Source organism: Pipistrellus kuhlii, unplaced genomic scaffold, assembly GCF_014108245.1.
Source record: "Pipistrellus kuhlii isolate mPipKuh1 unplaced genomic scaffold, mPipKuh1.p scaffold_m20_p_8, whole genome shotgun sequence".
NCBI classification, from domain to species: domain Eukaryota; kingdom Metazoa; phylum Chordata; class Mammalia; order Chiroptera; family Vespertilionidae; genus Pipistrellus; species Pipistrellus kuhlii.
In genome coordinates this window covers 12,598,021-12,618,957 of record NW_023425584.1, presented here as the reverse complement: position 1 = coordinate 12,618,957, position 20,937 = coordinate 12,598,021, and the positions used below count along the sequence as shown (strand labels likewise).

The window sequence follows — 20,937 nt, the reverse complement described above, 5'->3', positions numbered from 1 at the left end:
GGGTCTCTGTAATACATATCTACCAAATGCCAAACTGCCACTGAGTCCAAAGGGAGACTCTTTCTCCAAATCGGGCACAGAAAAAATGAAAGCATGAGTTTGGATTTGCTCAGAAGTTGTTAGGAACTCTGGGGAGAAATGAAGCATGAAGTTTCTGCTGTTCCCCTTCCTGGGGGCCTCAACAGAACAATATTTTTCAGCACCTAAATGCAGAGAAAGAAGCGCTTTGCTGCTTCTGTGACTTCTGAAATAAAAGCAAGTGAAACAAGGAGCCTTTTCACTGTCCCGTGAGGAGAGCTCAAATCCTTTGACTAGAGTAAACTGGAACCTCCGTGTAACAGCTAGGGAGTGGAACTCAGTCAAAGACGGATTCACCTCCAACCTCACCGAAAGCGGTTTTTTGTTACTAACAAACACACACACACACACACACACACACACACACTATTATATAAAAGGTATGGGCCAGGAAATCAACAGTCTAATGAGATCCAACATAGGGAAACATGATAAATTCATGTTGGCGAATATCCCTAAGGCAGATTGTCAAAAATAAGACAGACTTTTGAAAATGCCACCAAGTTCCCCCTCCAGCCTGTACACACAACTGGCAGCCACACGTTAACTCTACCATCTACAGTCACAGTACACACGCCAAGACTGGTTCACAGTTTAGCAAACCCAGACTTCAAGCCTAAAAGGAAAGGGATCCTTTAACACCAATTTCGGAAGAAGTTCCTGCTTTTCTTCCTCATTTAAATGTGTGTCTCTGTGGGGTGTGAGTAAAGCTCATTGAGGCTGGATCAGCTGGGAGATCACAGAAGCATATAAACAGCATTGACTATTTTAAGTGAAACCATTTTAATAGACAGCTGGTTTAGGGCCCAAACAATAGAACACCAAGAAGAAGGCTTATTTTCATCCTCCATAGTAAATCATGCGTCTGCTCCCTGTGAGGAAGGTAGTCTGCTGTGAGAGCAACAAAGACAACAGTGGTTTAAATAAATCAATGTGTTTACCAGGAGTAGGGATGGGAGGCCTGTCACAGAGATGGGCAAGCAGGGAAGAGAAGACATAGAAAAATATATTCTTTAAATAAGTGGATGAATGGTAAAGCAAGTTGAAATTTTAAGCAAGGAAACAAAAAGAATATAGTATCAGGTAGGACACAATGTGTATATTAATCCTACCAATGGCAAGTAAATGCCTTAAGATGGCAGGAATGCTTGTTCAGGAAGAAAAGTTGAAGAATAAACAGAGTTAACTTCATTGCAACTTTAAAAACCTGGAGAAATTGACAAACAAGTTGTCAAAATGACATAACTGGAGATTTCTTTTTCTGTAACTGGAGATTTCTTTTTCTGATAGACTAGCCTCCCATTTTTTAATGTTCTCCTCTATTAAGCAGAAAGAAAATATGCAATTATTTTTAATACTTTATTAACTTTCACATTGAGAGGTTTGTTTTTTTTCTCCCAGAATAATGTTTTATAATTAACAAAATTGAAGAAAAAAAACAGGAATTGTTAAACTTTCACATCCTTACGCAACAAGGCAGAAGGTTTACCATGAGAGGATAAAATGCCATCAATTTCAAATGCCCAATTATAAATTAACCTACAGCATCTTTGCAAAGAAATAATCAATCAATAGTGAAAATCTGCTTTGGTTGCCACTGTTTTTAGAAGGCATCTTGTGAAGTGTGATTCATCCTGCTTTTCTAAAATATCACTGGGTTTTAAAAGTTAATTGAAACTTACTGTGGATAAAGACCACACAGTAAAACAAAAAATACATGGTGAACATACACTCCAGGATCACACTTCAATAGAATGCCAAAGGAAATACAGAGAATTAAGCATGGCCTTCTTTGTTTATTTTTCTAATAGTTTTAACTCTTTGTGTTCCTTGCCAAAAGAAAGAGGGTGAGGAGAATATTTTGACTTTGGTTTGTCAAAATGCTAAAGGGTTTTAGAAACAAAATGTTTGTATTAGTCATTTTGGTTTACAAGCAAATAGGAGATTTGTCATCATTAGTTTTTGGGGGGGAAGGTAGATAAGTTATCTATAACTAACAATGCCTAATTTTCCATTTAAACCAAAGAGTAAACTTGAATATATGTTACTCTATTTTTCCCCGTACAAAAGGCCAAACCTAATGTGTCATGTTAAATAATCAGTTCATTAAAAAAAAAAAAAAAAAAAAAGAGTTCATGAATATACAAAGTATCTCCTTCAAGCAGAAGTGAAGTGTCCTCTAAACAGACTGTCAATAAGGCTTTGGTAGCAAATGATCAAGAATTGAAACTAATCAAAAATAATACTAACACCTACAATATCAGCAAACTGTGATATGAATCATTTTATTTGACCACCAAGTTCCACTACTTGTCATTAAAAAAAAAAAAAAAGTGCTTGCTAATGTGATCCTAGAAATTTCTAGAAGGTTAGTTAGAAATTAACCTGAGCCAAAGAAAACACTACACATCTGACATTTCATAAACAATTGTGTCAAACAGCCTTCCAACATTAATAGTAGGATAAAATGAAAAATTATTTTGCTTCAATTAGCAGCTTGGCTACTGGTGAACAAGTTACAAAGATGTAATTTCAGCTCAGCAGCCAAACAGGCCGTTTTCAGGACTGAATTAGGAAAGTTGCAAAGGAATGATATCATATTCAGTATGCTGTTTAGTTACATCACAGCCCTGAATAAAAAGAGAATGTGTACCAAAAGCAGTTGGCTTTAGAATACATCTTTTATGTCTCAAAAAAAAAACACACTAAAATCCCTTCCATTATACAAACACCAAGATAAAAACTGAATCATTCTAACAACCCCATATTATAAAAGATATTTCACTCATATGATAACTACATTTACATCTATATTAGTGGATTCAACTGGCTTTGTCAACCCAATGGGATAATAATAGTAATAATAATAATAATAATAATAATAGCAGCAGCTAATTTATTAAGCACTTAATGCGTGCCCATCACTATACTAAGCATTTCACATGTATGAGTTCATATAATTCTCACAACAGAGCTCCGGGGTAGGTGCCCCTTTATTTCCATTAATTTAATTCCAAATGCTTACATATTCTAATTACTAACTAAGACCAAATTATTCTTGTTCAACAACTATATAAACAATTCACCAATATCCAAACCCTCCTTCTTGCCCCTCAGCAATGTACGTAAAGGCAAAAGAACAGTCTATCGGTGTAGTCATACAAGTTCTAGAAATGCATCACTACTAATATGTTCGTTTTTAATGCTGTTCAAACATTCACATGGAAACAGCTCTAGCGTAAATATCCCCGAACAAATGGCTGTATATTATCCAGGAGGGAGCAGTTGGACCGCCAGACTGGGGAAGTACTAGGCCATCTGGCTCCGGCAATCTCTCCAAAACCATCAGCTTTGTTTTCACCCCCAGACTCCAAACAACACATTTTCCACTGTGATGAGTTTACATTTTCCCAAACACAGGTCCTGATCATGCATAAAAATTCCAAACTTCTTCATTCCTCCATGTGCAAGGAAATTTAAATCACCTGCATTTTTTTACGTTTTACCAAAGAAGAGAGAAAGCTGCTGAAATATGGCTCCTGACTATAATCTTACCCTGTGCTTTTTGTTTGTTTCCCCAAATGTATGAAAGACCCTCTCTCCTGACCTAGTGAATTCCTTTGGAACTTATTGAATACTAAAAATGTGTTTATCTACCAATGAAGAACCACGAACTGAAAGGGTTGTTAATCAAATCTGCGTAGCTGTGGCAGGATATAATGAAACAATCAATAAGGAAAAATGCACTTGCATCAATAACTTAAAGTACCAGGAACATCAAAACAGATATATAAAGATTAGTTGGGAAAAGAAATATGACAGCATTTCTGATTATTGTTCCTTGCACCACCCACTGTGCTGGGACCTTTTAGGAGTTCCCTCACCACATCACCTACTTCAACCATACATTCAAGGATTATGTGGCCATTATTTTCCCCTTTCCAAAAAAAACAAAAAAAAAAAACTTTTGTTTGGGTGCAGGGAGAGTTTTGTTTTTGTTTTTGATAACTTTATGGACTTTGGTACTCTTTCTTTTAATTATTAAAATGTCACTTTTTTTAAAGCAAGATATCAGGAGGAAAGATAAGTTAAAGGCTTTTTTTTTTTTTTAACTATTGAAAGATAAATAACTCAGTGAAGCCATCACAGAACAGAATCCAATTTCAAATACTACAGGAAAACCTGAAAGGAAGCAGATTCAACCTCAGTCTGCCCCACCGGGTTCACTTGAGCTTCTGCATTAGATCCTGTTTCTGGATTCAACAGCCATAAAGTTCTGAATTCTACAGGCGTTTTTGCAATGCTCACTAATGGAATACCAAAAACAGCAATGACACAAAAACAACCTATTTTTAGTCCAGCTAAACTTGGTTTTGAACAACCCTTCCCAAAAAGCAAGCCTCTTATTTTCTAGTTGGTGGGTGAATTTTTAAAATATCCTTATATCCTCTGTGTTTTGTACAAGAGGCAGAGGGATAGGGGCTCGGGTCCTTACACATTCACTTCTAATGAAGCTTCGTCTTTCCGGGAGAGTCCCAAAAGTAAGTCATTACCCAAAAAGAGTGTCATGAGACCCTTTGAAAAGGTGTGAAATACTGCATGTCATACCAACATATCTTGGTCAAGTACATTTCTGTTTGATCTCCATGATTCTAACTCCACCCAAGATCAGGGACATTCTATAAAAATGTGGAGTTCACTGCTAGTTTTGGATTCTGCTTGCCAAAGATTCCCTTTGAATTTTAACCCCATCTTGTGAGGCAAAGATATGACATCGCACACACAACGCTGTATCTCAGATCTGAAAAAATAAACCAGCAGCTAAGGGGAGACTTGAACTGTGCCTACATATGCTCTCTGAAACGTATGATGCTATTAGAACTCATCACAGCACTGACAAATATTCCAGTCTGCATTCTAAGTATCAAAATCCTGAGTCTATCTAGAAGAATTTAAGGGGGGGCGGGGGTGAAGTTGGGGTTAACCATTTATTTAGTCAGCTTTAGCTTTACTTCTGATTGAATGGGTTACCACATATTTAACTAAAATAAAAAATTTAAGCATTTTTTTATCAGACTTGGTAATTACTTATCATAGAATAATTCAAGCTATAATAAATGAGACCCCCTGTTTTACTCATCAAGGCTAAAATATAATAATTATGTCACAGCTAAGGAAAGTTATGCTTCTTCAAACTGATTTGCTTTTTAAAGACTATTGTGTTAATTGCGTACCCAAGAAGCTAACCTACTTCCCAAACTCTTACAGCACATAATCAACGAACATGCAGCCGGAGAATGGGCAAGGATTGCCTTTCAAAGTGAAAGCTACATAGAAGGCACTAGGAAATTACTATGAAAGCAAACAGGTATGACTCAAAGAAAAAAAAAAATCTCTTTTTCTTGATATTTTTAGACTAAATTCAGAGAGTTATTTAAACTTTTTCTCAGGTCACTCCTCACCAAAATATAGAATTGTATACATTTGTAATTTTAACTTCCAGTGAGATGTCATATTATGGCAAATGACTTTCTCATACCTGCTATTATTAAAAATAAACTGTATCTTGTTCTAGTCCACACACACGCAACTGGTAGAATTTATGATAACCAAGAGGTCAAAGGATGGCTTATAGTTTTTCTTAAGCTCTGTGACCTTGTTAGTAAAATGATATTCGATGCATTGCTTTATAAAAATCATGAAATTGCTTTATAAAAATATAAAAGAGTATTCTCCCATCATATGAAAGTGTGTAAAGTCAGTTCATTTCATACTGGGAAAATTGATTTTTGGTGGCACTTTTTGTGTAAGGGGTCTAATATAAAGTTTTGAGAGAAGTTAATCACTTCAAACATATCCTAATTTTGTGCTCCCTACAACTGTTGCTTTCATAGTGCTACATATAATTTAATATTTAAGCTGTCAATGTTGCACGAGCAGACAGGCCTTATATACTAATATGTGGAGATTTTTTATCTTTCAAAAAGTAAATTCTAACGAATACATATGGAATACATATTAGAGTTCATATTTTCCCCATCCCATCCCATCTTTTCTTTCCTGGGATGAGAATGGCAGGAAAGGATAATCAAGGTATCAAAGACAATATTAAAAAAATCACTTAAGACATTTTTATTTTGATATCATGAAAAAAACAACTGTGATTGAAATTAGGCTTTTGTGTTTCTGCTTAGCAGGGGAAAATTAACAAAATATAATATATCCAATTAAAAGGGAATTCTCCTATATAATAATAAAAACCATTAAAAAAAAAAAAGACCAAGACTAAAAGTATAAATGTGGATTTACTCTGAACAATCAACCAAGAAATGACTAGATCTTTAAGAAAGTCCAGTTTTTTGCAAATACTTGAAATAGGTTTCAATAGATATTTATCTTAAAAATATATTTCATACCCTCCTTTTCTACTTGGTTCAAAATGAAATTATGAGGTAATAATCAAAATTAGCTGTTATTAAATTTATTCTTGCCGATAGAGTTTAAAACTTACAACAGCTTAATGGTGTGCATTTTGTACAACATATTTAAGCCATGCTTATCTAAAAACAAATTTTATATATGTATATATACACCTTAATTTGAAACCTTCCAAACCAATATCAATGAAAGAAGATCACCTCCCTTATTTCAAAGGAAATCTTTTTAAATCACAATCAAGCAAGTAAGTTTTAACCCTCCTACTAAATTGGTAGTTGGTACACAATGGATAACTTTTCTCTTTGTTCTGATTTCTTTCCCTCACCCAATAAACCTGTCTTCTTTTTTTTTTCTGTGACTAAGTTCTCCAACTACCTAACCAGCTACTACTTAATTCTGAAACTAAACTTTTTCTTAAAATTTAAAAGAATAGGGGGGAGGGGGGAGCTCCTGTGCCTCATTAAAACGTCAGGCCTCTTTTCTGACTGGGCTCATAATTGTATCTTTTAAACCATAACTCAACCTTAATGTATACTGCTTGACTCCATGCCTGTTGGGGAGCTTAAGAAAATGCAGTCCATGTACCTTTAAGACCACAAGCTCACTCATGCTGCCTGGCTTCTTGCCAAACTTAGAGGCAAAAAGCAGGAGGATTTTTGCAAAATATCCTCTAACAATTGTCGCTCCCTCTTCCAGCACACCACCACCACCTCCTTTTAAAAAACCTGTGACATGTGTTCTCAGCCCTCCTCACCACTCCTGGAGAAGCTGCCTTTGCCCTCGGCCGCTCCCTCTACCCCAGGCCCAAGTGGTGTGGGTTTTACACATCTGGCCCACTCCTCACCAGTTCCCTGGGACACCTTGCCCGCCCCCTGGGGCACCGGGCGGGGTCAAGCAAAGTTGAGCCATATTCTCCCTACTCAGCAGCCCCTGGTCCTAGGGTCTGAGTTGCCCTTAGGAGCCTTCGAGCCACCTTCCCCACGCGGCGGCGGGCACAAGTGCCAGAATGCACCGGCACTAGGAAGGCAGCGCTGAGAGCCGCGTCTGTGGCCAGCCCTGACGCTGAGAGTTCGAGTCCCAGCCCTCCGCTTGGGAGCAGCCAGCTTCTGGACTCCCCTATATGTTGCTGCCCTACAGTCGTACCCCTGCGGCGCGAAATGCAGAAACTTACTTGTTTTGTCATGGAGTCAATGAGGCGCACGTAGAAATCCTGCTCGGTCCTTATCCCTGGGGGAGCAGAGGAGGGGAACAAGGAGAATTAAGTGAGAGGGGATCTGCGCGAAAACCAACAAACACACAAACAAGCACACAAAGCATGGGACGCCGAGGCCAGGACCCCGTTGCCCAGGGTGCAGAGAGGGGCCTCGGGCCTAGCCCTAGCTAGCCAGCCCCCCCACCCGCCCGCAGCAGGCAACGGGGCCGGGCCCCACCTGGCCACTCTGCCTTCCCAGGGAGCCCTCTGCGCCCTCCTGCCCCCGGGGGCCAGCCAGAGGCTTGGGGCCTGGCGTCTGGGCTGAGCGGAAGGCACCGGCCTTATGAGAGGGGAGGGAGGGGAAAGCGGCCCATCGAGGGCCGAGGAGCCACACCTGGCCCCAGGTAAGCTCAGACCCCGGCTGTCTGTCCACGGGCCACTCAGGGCTTCTCAGGTGCAGCCTCTTCGGGCGAAACGCAGGTGAACGAGCACGAGTCCCGCAGGCGCTCTCCTCCCTGCAGCCCTGCAGCTCCCCGCGCCCTCCACCCGCGCCCCAGCCCCAGGTGCGGAGCCTCACCATTGCTGTAGAGGAGCTGCAGCCGGTAGTGGATCCCGTTGTTGGTCTTTTCGCTGTTGGCTTCCTGGGTCGCATCAGGACGCACAGACACAAGAGACGCAGGAGAGAGGTCGGCGTGAGCTCGTGGCCTGACTTCGAGGCCACTCTCCCCTCCGGGCCCCCTGACCGGCGGGGAGTCCGGACAGGCCGGGAACAGCACACATCGCGGCCAACTGGGGGGACCCCTCTGCCGGCGCCCCTCCACAACCCGACCCTGACTGCCCCCTCTTCCCTACCAGAAAATTCCGTGGGGGCACGCACAGGCGATCCCCATCCCCTGGGGCTCGGGCCTGGGCCAGCGGAGGCAGGAGCCGCGCGGGGTGGCGCAGGGGGTGGAGGGCGCGTTCCTCCCGGGGCGCCCCGGAGGGTGAAGCCGGGCTCGCCTCTCTCCGACTCTGGGGGACTACGCGCACACTCTTTTATTTTATTTTATTTTATTATTTTATTTTTTTGGAGCAGGAGCCGGGGTTCGCCCAGGACGGGAAGACCCTGCGCACGGTGTCAGGAGCGCTTTGCACGGGCGGCTGCGGGAGGAGCGCGCCCCCGGGCGCCTGGGCCTGCTCCCCCGCCGGGCGAGGCGCGGGGCGCGGCGCCCACTTACTTTCTCCTTCTCCACGAAGCCCACGAAGGCGGTCCTCTCGATCTCCACGGGCTGGCCCTGCCGGTCGTAGAGGGCCAGGACGAAGTGGAAGAAGTTGGACTTCCGTAGGTTGGAGGGCGGCTGCTTCTCGAAGTGAGCCCGGGCCAGACCCACCCCGCTGCGGCCAAAGAGGCAGAGTTAGACGGCTACACGGGACACCCACCCGCGACCCCTGGTCGCCCCCCAAAAACGCCCGTGGGGGGCGCCCTCCACGCAGCCGCCCGGTTCCCACCCGACGGCGGGATCGGCGTGTTCTCGCGCGTCCTGGCCTCCACGCGGAGCACGGGGCGCCCCCTCCCCTCCCCAACTCGCGGGAGCGCCGCGAAAGTTTGGTTTGCGTTTTGCGCAGCAGGGAAGGCACGGGCTCCGGCCCGGCGCGCGGCGTGGGGAGCCAGGAGCGTGGCCGTGGAGGAGGCGAACCCGCGTCCGCGGAACGGAGCAGCTCACTGACAGCTCAGCGGGAGGGGGCATGGGGATCGGTCCCGCCGCCCCCTCGAGTCTCTCCCGTCTCTGCTCCGTGGGCTGGTGCGGAAGGATGGGGAGCAGGCTCAGCTGCTCGCTGCGGAAACCATCCTCCGGGAAACCTCAGGCTCCCCTGCAGGCGCGGGCGCCCGGCCGCGGGAAGCCACGGGCCCCCCACCCGCCCCATAAAGCGCGGGGGAAAGGGGTCTAAGGATGGAACGCAGAGCTGTCAGGGGTGGTCACTGTGGAAAGGGGAGCTGGGGTGTTTTGTGTTTGGTGGTGTTGTTTTTAAATAAAAAAGACCTGTCCTGACAAACTTTCCCGTTCCGCAGAAATCCTCACACTCTGCAGAAACCCTAAGAACCAGGGCTCACGGCTGAGAGCGCCCACCCTGGGGCTAGAGGCTGGGGCGCCCGGGGAGCGGGGCGGCGGCCACTGACAGCTTGACCTGCCCCACACTAGCGCGCTCCCACACACACACACAAACACACACGTGTCACAAACACACACTTTCACTTCAAGCCCAGTTATCCAACTCACTCTCACTGCCTACCACCCCCATCTTTGTACACAGTGGGGATGGAAACAGTGTTAACGACACTTGTCCGCAGCCCAGAGAAAATAAGGATGATGTAATTAGTCATCTTCCTTCTTCCCCTTCCGCCCTCGCTGGGTCCGATAAGGCCTGGGGCCGCCAGGTCTCCCACTCCCTGAAGCCCAGCTGGCGGTGGCCTGGAGGGGTGGGGGGCAATGGCCATTTCTCACTTGGGACCAGGAGTCCCCAGAAAGAGTGCCCAGGGCGCCCAGGGAAGTTCCCCCTGTCAACCTCCAAGGGCAGTGCCCGAAGGCAACACAACCCAGCATCCCAGAGGCTGAGAGTTGGACAGGGGCTAGAGGGGCCAGGGAGACAGGGTGGGGAAGACTTCCAGGAGACGTCAGAATTAAAGTTGGGAGTTGCTGTTCTCCTGAGTGGACTGAGAAACACTGATAGGGGGAATAAGAGAAGATTCTGGGGCAAAATGAACACAGAAAAGAAGAGAAAAAAAGAGGGTCAGGGATGAAGAATGAGGGGGAGGGGTGAAGAAAGAAGAGGAAAGAGAGGAAGGGAGGGAAGAAGGGGGAAAAAAGGGAGGGAAGTAAAAAAGGAGGGAGAAAGGAAAGAAGGGAGAAAAGAAGGAAGGAAAAGGGAAGGAAGGAGGGAGGAAGAAGAGAGGGAGGGAGGAAAGGAATGAAGGGAAAGAGAAGGAAAGTTTTAAAATGAGGGAAGACAAAAAGGCAGAAGGAAAGGAAGGAATGAGAAAGAAATGAAAGGAAGGAAGGAAGGAAGGAAGGAAGAAGGAAGGAAGGAAGAGAAAGAAGAAGGAAGGAGGAAGGAAGGAAAAGAAAGAAAGAGAAAGAAAGAAAAGAAAGAAAGAAAGAAAGAAAGAAAGAAAGAAAGAAAGGAGAAAGAAAGAAAGAAAAAGAAAGAAGAGAAGAGAAGAGAAAAGAAAGCAGTCATAAAAACACAGATATCCAACATCAAGCTGCTGAGACTCTCGCCTCTTCTGGCTTAAAACAAAATGAAAACAGCCGCAGACCCGGCAGGGGAAAGTGCCGGCAAAGCGTGGGCTCCTCGCGGGAGCTCCCGGCCCTCCGGCCTCAGGCGACTCAGGCAGCGCGGCCCCGGAGCGCGGAGCCCGGAGGCGAGCGGAGCGGAGCGGCGGCCGCACGGCTGCGGCCAGGCCCCGGGCGGCCGCCGCCGCCACCGCCTCCCGGCTCCCCGCTCCCGGCTCGCCGCCCCGGCCGCGTCCCCGAGCGGTACCCACCTCTGCGCCGCCGTGTTGGCGTCCAGCACCCCGGCGCCCTGCATCCACGTCCGCACCGCGTTCATGCCGCTGCCCAGCGGCTCTTCCTTCATGCTGCTTCCACTCCGTTGGATGCTTTCCTGAATCCCAAACATGAAAACAACCTTTTCTTGTGGAAAATCTCCTCCCCCTTGAAAATATTAAAAAAAAAAAAAAAAAAAAAAAAAAAAAAAAAGGAAAGAAAAAAACGCCAGCCAGAGATTTTTTAAAGACGGTGAACTCGCGTTGGAAGATCAAGGCGGGCTAGAAAGCAAATTTTTAAAAAATGTAAACCGTCGCTCAAAACAGCGATAACCCGGAAAAAAAAAAAAGGCAGAAAAAAAGAAGGGAAAATCCAACGAAAAGACCAAAAAAAAAAAAATGAGATGTATGCTTGGCTGTTGGGGGTTGTTTGGTTGGTTAATTTTTGGTTTGGGTGCTTTTTTTTTTTTTTTTTTTGCTTTTTTTTTTTTTTTTTTTTTTTTTTTTTTTTGTAATGATCACAGGCCGGTGGAGGGCAGGAGGGGCTGGAGTTTCCTTTTGCAGAGGTACCCTTCACTTGAAGAAGCAGGAAGAAAAAAAAAAGCCCTGATGGCAATTTAAGAAACAATAGACTCAACTCGCGCTGCCGGCTTTGCTACTTCAAGTGTCATTTTCCACAACCAGGCAAGTTTTTTTCCTCTTTCTTTTTTTTCCCTCCTTCTCTCCCAACCAAAGATGTTTCTTTCCTTCAGTGCGTATAGATGAGGAGGACGCTGGTTGCCGTAGACAGATACACCAGAGAGGGAGATTGGGATGGGGGGGAAGGGGGGAGAAAGAGGGAGAGAGGAAGGGGGGGAGGGAGAGAGAGAGAGAAGGAGAGGAGAGGGAGAAAGAGAGAGGGGTGGACCCTGCTGGATGGAGATTCTGTTTTCTCCTCGCTAAAATAGAAGTGATTTGCAGGCTTTCCCTATGGAATCCAGTTTGACTCTCCCCAGAGCTAAACACAGGCACACTAACCCCAAAGGGAGGAGGCGGGGCCCGCGCCTCCCAGGCCCGCCCCTTCATTTGCATAACGTCATTCTTCCGCCTCGCCGCAGCCAATCGCTGCTCGGGAGCCCGCTGGCTCGCAGTGCAGGACCACGCCCCCTCATTAACATCCCTCTCCCGGCGGCTCCCGGGAGCCGGCCAAAGTTCCTCGCAAAGTGGCGGGCGAAGGACCGCCGAGCTCGAGCGTCTGAGCTGGAAGGAGCGGGGCTGAGCAGGACAGAGCCTGGCCAGAGGATGGGGACGGAAGGAACGGGTGGGGACCTTCTTTTTCTCGAGGATTTGAGCTGGGATCTGCATCCTGGCCGTGGCGGTTTAGCATCCTCGCCGCGCCCTGAGCGCGCTTGGAGGAGCACAGGCTGCGCCCTCCCGGGGCCGTTGCCCGCGTCCTGCTCCGCTGCTCTGGGACGTCGGGGGCCAAAGTGGAGGAGACGGGAGATCCCAGGCAGAAAAAGAAAAAGAAAAAAAAAAACAAAAGCAGGACGCCCGTCCCAGGTGCCCACCTCTTCGCTTTGAGGAAGGGGTGGTGGGGTGGGAAAAGGGTGCTGGGTGGAGGTCGGGGCCGGTGGCTCGCGGAGCGTACCGCCTTCACGCTGGGAGGGGTGGGGCTGGGAGGCGGGCTCTGCCCCTAGTCTGGCCTCTGCAAACACTTCTCACTTGGCCGCTAGCCTGGAGGCCGAAGACTGTAGAGGTCCTGTCCTCAGATGCTCACCTCCCTCTAGTGATCTGCGGATACGTAAACGGTGGAATGAATGCTCTCACTGGAACTGTGTCAGGATGTGTTTTTAAATTGACTCATTTTTTATCCCAGCCCCTCACCCCCGCCCCCAAAGTAGTTTTCCTTTAGAGTAACTACCAAAGCAACAACAAGGCCCCTGAGTAGTCTGTTTATTTGGTGCAGGGTTTCTCTCATCCTCATCCTTTTTGTTCAATTGGGAGTGGGCTTGCACAAACCCTCCCCAAATTCTGCCCCTGGCATATGTCAAGAGAGATTAAAGGAAAGCAGGAAAGAAAGAAGGAAAGATCTCCCGCCTCAGGCCTCTGGCATGCATGCTTGAGGCTGGCAAAGGAAATATCTAGGTAGATGTTTCTGGGTAATGTGCCCCATCATTTTTTAGCAGGTTGTAACCTCTAATAAGCACATGATGAACTTCTGTTTCATTGCCCTCAAAGGAACTCCCTGGCTGCAGCCAAATCTGCTAAGGACTCCTTCGGGGAAAATCTTTGCCAGAAATCCAGGTCCCCTTTCTGCTGGCCTTGCTTGGCCCTTTGATTCAGAAAGCTCCTGGGGTCAGTGATGGAAAAGTACACATGCCCATGCAGAATGGAATGGAGACAGGCGAGAGTTATGCTTTGTACTCTTGGCAATGCAGGAAAGTGGGAGCCACTTCCTGATTCCCAGACTAGATGAAAGCCTGTGTTCCAGGCCTGTCAGTCCATGGCCACTGTCCTCAAAACACTGCTTTATCTCCTGCACAAAGCCTCCCAGCCCTCAGACCATCTCATCAGGACCACTAGCACACTCATCACTTTCTCCCTGGCACCATAATTCACACCATCTCTTCCAGGACACTCCTGAGGAGCTCTGTCTGATCCATCAGGATTCCCACAGCATCTACCAGAGTTCCTGGCACACAGTGGGTGCACAAGAGGGACATGTTGGTGCAGAGAATTGAAGGATTATAGGTTTGTGGGGAGGAAAGATGGAGGGAGTTGGACCTTCTCCATCTCTTTAGAATTTAAATACGCAGTTGAAACTGGGCCTGCTGAAAACTTCCCAAAATTCCGAGCTTAATCTCAAGGCCCAAAGGGTCCTCAAGAGCCAGTCTCTCCCCCTGCCTGCTCTGAGGGGATCCTTGAAGGGAGAGGGACCAGGAAGCAGAGGCCACGGCCCTATCACTGAGTCCCAGATACCCCTGGCATAGGACCCAGGCCTCCCTCTTTGTAATTACCGGAGCCTCCATTTTACTCTGCAGTAAATAGTATTCAGGACTCCAAGTTGAGTTTGGTGAGGGATATACCCCAGTGATAGGGAGTACATGATGGGGGACAAGATCACTGCCAAAGGGAGGTGGTACAGGTGCCAGAGAAAGGAGAGATCCAGCCTCTCTGAGGATCAGGATCATGAGACACAACAGATGGATGGGAGAGGGGGGGTATTGGGGGGGAGTCAAGAAGACTATAGAGGCACTCCAGAAATGATGTGTTTGTTGAGGGGCCTGAAGCAGCCTGGTTCAAAGAGAAATTGGACCAGAGAAATCGAAGCTTCTAGCAGCCTACTTCCTGCTCCAGAGCCAGTAATCATCAAGCATTAAAAATAAGAGGAGGCAATCTCCATATCTGCCAGGCCATAGGAGGAGGGAAAATATGAGGGGGCAGCAATCTTTTGATAAGACTAGGGCCCTTTGGCTGTGTGGGGGCAGCAGGTGCCTCACCTGGGATGCTGAGTACACTTTATTTTCATCTTGCAGAGTGTAGCCACAGCTTTTCTAACCAGGCCCGTTCTCACCCAGTAATAAGTGTGTAAACAAGAATTCCTTCTTCCCACCTAGAGAGAAGGTAGAAAAGAGTCAGAGAAGGATGAGCCCTGGATTTTGGTGAATTTCCTCTCATGAATATTGAACTCACAACTGCAATTTTAAACTTTGAAAAATCCCTTCAACACGGGTCTTCTCTGATGTAAGGTTAGCACCACGTCCCAAAAGCACAGCATGCCTGGGGAGGGTGAGACCATGAAGTATACACTGGTTCCTTCCTTTTTACGTTATAGTCACACCTCCAGCAAGGAGAGATACTTGTATGTGGAACCTCGCCCAGGCTTTGTAGCATATTTTTTAGGGCAGCTTGTAACAGTTGGCCTCGATCCCACTCACCAGCCTGATCCTATGGGAGGGTGGGATAGACATGCAGATTCCCAGGTCTTGTCCAAACCTGCAGAATTCGGGAGGGGGGACGGGGGAGAGAAAGTGTGTTGTGGGGGGAGAGGGGAACCTGTGCATGAGAAAAATAAATATACAGCAAAATGGGTTTATATGTGGAAGAAGCAATGGGAAGGAAAGGCATGGCATTTCCCTCTGGACTTAAGTCTCCAGCAGAGCTCCTCGGAGTTTCTTTACTGGTGGAAGTGAGCATCCTCAAAACCCCTCCTCGGTTGCTCCAAAAAGTAGATGAGGCTGCCCAGCCCTTGCTCCCTCCCGGCTAAAGGAAGCCCAGGCCCGGCAAGAAAGTCGCCAACACACCTCACTCCGAACTTGGAAACGTTCTGGCTTTGGGATATCCCAACCCGCGTAAGAGTAGAAAAAGCGATTCCCTCTCCTGAAGGGCAACAGTCCAGGCCGAGGTGTACCGGGGAAGGGGTGGAGGCGGAACCCTCCCCGCCGGTCCCAACTCTCGCCCGCAAAGAGCAGAGGCAGGAAAATATCTGCCGAACTACAACTGCTGGGGCCCCCGGGTTGGAATTAACCGGGCCCGGGCGTCCGGGGGACAGAGGATCCTCTCTGCTCGTCCGCCCCCAGGAGACCTCTCCCTCCGAACGTTTCCTGGATCCCCGTTTCCCCAGCGAGGACGCGCCTCCCAAAGGGGCCCCCAGCCCGGGAGATGCCCGCTTCCTTTTGCCGCTAGCCGGAGGCGGGGGGGGGGGGGGGGGGGGGGGGGGGAATGGGAGGGGGAGACGCGTCCTGCTGTGCAGAGAAGAAGCAAAGGGAAAGGTGGGGGGAGGGCGGAGTGCGAAGGCCGAAGCCTCCCCCGCACATCGCAGGCTCCAAAGGCGACGACTGGCCCTCCGGAGCCGAGGCCGGGAGGGGAGCAGAGGCAGGGCGCCGCCCGCGGGAAGAGAGCAATGGGAGTGGGTGCCAGGCAGCCCGAACCCCTGGGGAAGCGAGGACCTGGACGGCCCGGGATGGTGGCGGGACAGCGGGGCAGCGGGGCCAGGTGGCCCGCGGTCAGAACCCTGCCCCTGCCCCTGCCCCTGCCCCTGCCCCGCCCCGCAGGGACTCCTATCGCTGCCCTCCGGGAGCACACAGGAGCCGCAGCCACGGCTGCTCCGGAAATCCGTCTGCTCCCCCTCCTCGCCCTCAGCCAGCTCTGGCAAGTGGCAAAGAAAGGGAAGGGGTCATTTCTTCAACCTGATCCCAGTCCCCGACCCCGCGCTGCAAACAGGGTCCCCTTTCCTGCCAGCCCCTGGAAGCCCCCGTAGTACAGACAGGGAAACCGGGGCCCAGGGGGTGACAGAGGTACCCCCAGACAGCTAAAAGCTAAGAGGTGGAGAGCAGGCCGACAACACCGTGGGCAGGGGCGCGGGGGGAATTGGGGAGGTTGGGGGGGTAGATCAGTCCAGGGCTCTGAGCTCTTACTCTGCCTAGGATGAGGGCTTGGGCAGCGGGTTGGAACAGACCTTTCCCAGAGGAAGCCTGCCCGCTCGCTGGGGTTTCCCCTGGGCGGTCCCCAGATAATAATACCTCTCCTGGGTCGAAGGCTTTACGGGCATAAACTCACTGAATTCCCACAACAGACCTCGAAGGCAGGTGAGATCACTCCTGCTTTACAGGTGAGGAAACAGCCGCCCTGTGACTGAAATGAGTCAGCCTGTTGGGGGCCACGCTGCTAACAAAGTCACCCTCCCGAAATTACCCCAGAACCTGTGCCCTTAACCTTAGCTCCAAACCACTACCCCCCGTCTTCCCCGGCACAAATCCCTTCTGGCTCCCAACCCAGAGTATCTGGGTGACAGAAGAGCTTGGGTGCAAGTCGCCTCCTGAGGGCAGGCAGCAGAAGGGAGGGAGGAGGGGGAAGGAGGGACTGTGCCAAGTCCTCATGAGAAGACCGGGTGTGTATCCCTGCGGGCAGAGAGGGACTCCTGACCCCCCCTGGCTTCCCGGGACAGGTGCCAGGGTTGCGTCCACTCCAGCCCCGGCTCTGCCATCTTTGCTAAATGAACCCCAGTCCTCTGCTTCTCCCACTTTTAGCTGAGGGCTTCGAGGTCCATGCGGGGGCAAGGTGGCTTTGAAATGGACTACACAGGAGACTTTAGGGGGATGCTTGCGACACTCATCCGGGGACAGAAACCTGGGCGCCTGCGGATGTGCTCTAACGGAGGCAGACCAGATAGCCTTGGCATGACCACAAATGGCTAAAAGCTAATGGTGTTCTGAGCTGAGGGAATCCAGTTGGGGGCCCTGTCCCGGAAAGGATCTCCCAATCCCAGGCTATCACTGGGTGGGACCCTACCTTATCCCAGCCCTTCCCCACAGTCCTCCAACCACACTATTAGAAAATGGGATGGGGAGGGGCCCTCGCCGACTTCTACGGCAGAAAGGAGGCTCAAATGTGGGAGGAGGGAGCTCCTGGCTCTTTGGAAATTAGCATCCCTTCAAATGCAAATCCGTTTGCTGGAAACTGAGGCTGCCTGAGATGTGGGGAGGAAGGGTGAGAACGCTGTAGGCCCGTTTGCTTGTGGGGAAGTGAGAAGTTTAGCGCAAGGCACCCAGGTCACAATTCACACATATTTAGGCACCGCTCACTGCTTGGAGGTCTTTGTTAGCTACTGAGATGCAAGAGGCGGTGATGTGAGTGTCCACATATGCTTGTATGAGCGAAGAGCGGCTGCCTGTTTGTGGGCCAGTCCAGTAAGAGCGTGCGCCAGTGAGTGACAGCACCCACTTGGGTGCACGTGTGGGCGTGCGCTCAGAGGCTGATTGTTGCACACGTGTGCATGTGTATAAGTGTGTGCATGTGCCAAGTGTCTGGTTTATGCGAGTGGGTGTGTGTGCCAGAGGATCGTACACTTGTGGGTGAGCGAGCCTGAGCCCAGAGGTGGTTCGCGTGTGTCCACGTGTGCATGTGTCATGCTGTCAGGCAGGGTGCAGACTGATCACAGAAGGGCCGGTGTGGGAACTGTTGCTCCTTCTGCCTGCGGGTAGCAGGAAGCCGACCCGCCTGGAGGTTGCAGGTTAGCGCCCAGGGCTGCGGGCGAGCGGGATTGCCACGGGCGCCCCACAAGTTTACCAGGACTGCGCTCGCAAGTGATCCCTGCTGGACAGTTCCACGCTCTTCATGATTATTGATGCCGCGTGTCCTAACGGAGATTACTTCGGGGCTATTTGCCTTTGTGTTTATTATCTTTATCACTGTCATTATTTGGTGGCTGTGTGAAGATCGTGCCCAACCGAGCAATACAACACCGCCCTGCCTCTTGGAAGCCAGGGCCCTGGGCGTGCGGTGATCCGTGGGCGCGCGAATCTCCTCCTTTCGTGGAACCACAGCGCCACCTTGCGATCCCCCGGAGTTCCACTTCGCAAGCGCCTCCAGGTTCCCCAACCATGCGTGGCCCTCCCCTGGCCGGTGTACCTTCCAGGAGACTGGCATGCCTACACCCTTCTCTCACGAGCTCAAAGTTCATCTCTTCTGTGAAACTTCTACAAACCCCTCTAGGCCATCACTCTTGCCTCCCCTGGTTTCCCCAGTGCTCATATCACATTGGACAAGAAATGTTTAAAAGTCTCTCCCTCCCCAATCAAGAGCTCCCCAACAATGATTATTGTTACTGTTGCGTATGGTAATGACAATGCAAATAACTATTAAAACCTACTATTTACTGACCATACTATGGAGCAACGAGCTTGTCCATTATAAGCACCTTCATTATCTCATTTAATTTTCCCAGCGAAACCATGAAGTAAGCACCAATATAATTTCCCGGTTTGTGGATGAGACGAGAGAGTTCTTGTACAAAGTCACATTGTAGAGCCCAACCCAGGCCTGTTTGTCTGATGCTAGAGCCCGCTTTTCTTAACTTCTGCACCTTGCAGACTTATTCAACTCTATATGCATGGTGTTTAGGACCAGGCACAGAGCAGGCATTTGTATACTTATGAATAAATGAACCACCTCCAGCTTTAATTCCTTCTTCTCTGAGAGAGTTGGGATATAAAAAAAAAAAAAAAATACAGCAATTATCAGATACCTTAACTGAAATGCCACTACAATGATTTACCCCCAAAGAGTATTTCTTCACTCACTAGCTAGGTGACCTCCTTAATTTCCTCATTTGTGAAAGAAAGTTTGCTGTGAGGTTTTATTGAGGAAAAATTGCCAAGTACTTGATATAGTCCCTCATACTGTGGTCAGTGCTCAATAAAATTTTACTCTGATGTCATTATTGTAGACAGGTGCCAGGGTTGCGTCCACTCCAGCCCCGGCTCTGCCATCTTTGCTAAATGAACCCCAGTTCATTTAGAGAGAGCTTTAAAAACTAAAGCACAAAACACAAAATTGACTTTCCCCTACTCACATGGAATTCACTGTACCTCTGTATAAAATGATCTCACTGTTGTGTCTACATTTTCATCTTGAACATAAAATATGTAATAAAGCATGTTTATTGTGTTTGGCGTGCTCATGTTAACCTTGCTCTGTTATAAAATGTTAAGGGGCAGGGGAGGAGATGATATAATTAAACAGTCACTCAGTGGACATTGACTCTCACCCTTTCCTCCTGCTCTGTAGATTTCTACCAAGAAAGATTTAAAGAAAGACTATTTTTAAAAAAATGCTTACTATTCTGGAAAGTACAAAACTCTATTTTTTTTTAATTTAGGGGACATTCTGAGCTAGTTTGCATTTTCCCACTTGAAACACTCTGTTGCTGGTAATATACAAAAAGTTTAAAAATATATATCTAATCAAATGATTGTGCCCAAATAAAAGAAACAAATGAGGGTTGTTAAAACATATTTCAGACCTTCAGACATTTCCCCAAAAGTCTAAGTTTTAAGGGTTCACGGCCTTTTTTTATTTTTTAAATATGTTTTCATTGATTTCAGAGAGAGGAAGGAAGAGGGGCAGAAAGACAAAAACATAGACCGGCTGCCTCCTGTAAGTCTGCCCCCTCCACACACACACACTTCCCCACCAGGGATGGAGCGAGCAACCCAGCAGGTGCCTCACCCCGGAATCTAACCAGCAACCCCCTGGGTCAACCACTCAGCCACCTAGCCACACTGGATGGCAGGGGTCTCTTTTTAGAAAGATCATTAAACAATTACTCCTATTAGCAATTTCAATGAAGACAAACTCTTCTGTTGGATCAGGCTATAACTTTCCTGCTATCAAATTACTTCAGAAAGTCTGTTGACTAGCACAGTTACGTCATAAAGAAGCTATTTCTCCTCAGAGAAATTAGTCTAATAAAATCTACAGAAAGCATAAATGTGCCTCCCTATTTAGTTAGCCCACAATGACTTTCTAGAAACTTCATCTCAGCCAGCCCCAATTTTGTTTACTTCATTTGTATTTGCTGCCCATTCTATGCAATACTCTTGTAAGAAGATGAACAAATTCAGAAAGTTTTAGCTGCAGCAAATTAATATTAAATGGTTTTATTGTAAAGTTGACAGATATTTTATTATCCTGATTTGGTATTTGATTCATATTGCTGGTATTAGACACCAGCTTTTTGTCATGGGGGGGGGGGGGTCTGTTGTTTTCTCTTTTATTCCTAGTATGGTAGTCACCAGAGATGTTCATCAAAATCAGTTTTTCTTCTTCCAGGTGCATAGTCAGATGGAAGTATGCTGAACCCTGTGCATTTAGATGTGACCCTGTGATTTGCTTTGACAAATGAGAAATTAGCAGAAGTAATATGCATTATTTATAGGCAGGAGTT

The 20,937-nt window shown here is 47.9% G+C and overlaps 1 protein-coding gene across 8 annotated transcripts in view; it reads right to left on the bottom strand.

Annotated features, from left to right (window-relative positions):
• EBF1 (EBF transcription factor 1) overlaps nt 1-12,218 on the bottom strand; it is a 387,980-nt gene extending 375,762 nt beyond the window's left edge. For 4 of the 8 annotated variants that reach the window (XM_036423506.2, XM_036423507.2, XM_036423508.2 and 1 more), the window contains exons 1-4: nt 11,232-12,218; nt 8,926-9,082; nt 8,286-8,349; nt 7,688-7,743 (exon numbers count right to left, since the gene is read on the bottom strand). In XM_036423506.2, the coding sequence (XP_036279399.1) occupies nt 7,688-7,743; nt 8,286-8,349; nt 8,926-9,082; nt 11,232-11,365 (411 nt within the window). In that variant the 5' untranslated portion in view covers nt 11,366-12,218. The remainder of the gene's footprint in view (nt 1-7,687; nt 7,744-8,285; nt 8,350-8,925; nt 9,083-11,231) is intronic. The other 4 variants (XM_036423502.2, XM_036423503.2, XM_036423504.2 and 1 more) reach the window with 1 other exon arrangement.
• Between the last annotated feature and the right edge of the window lie 8,719 nt (nt 12,219-20,937).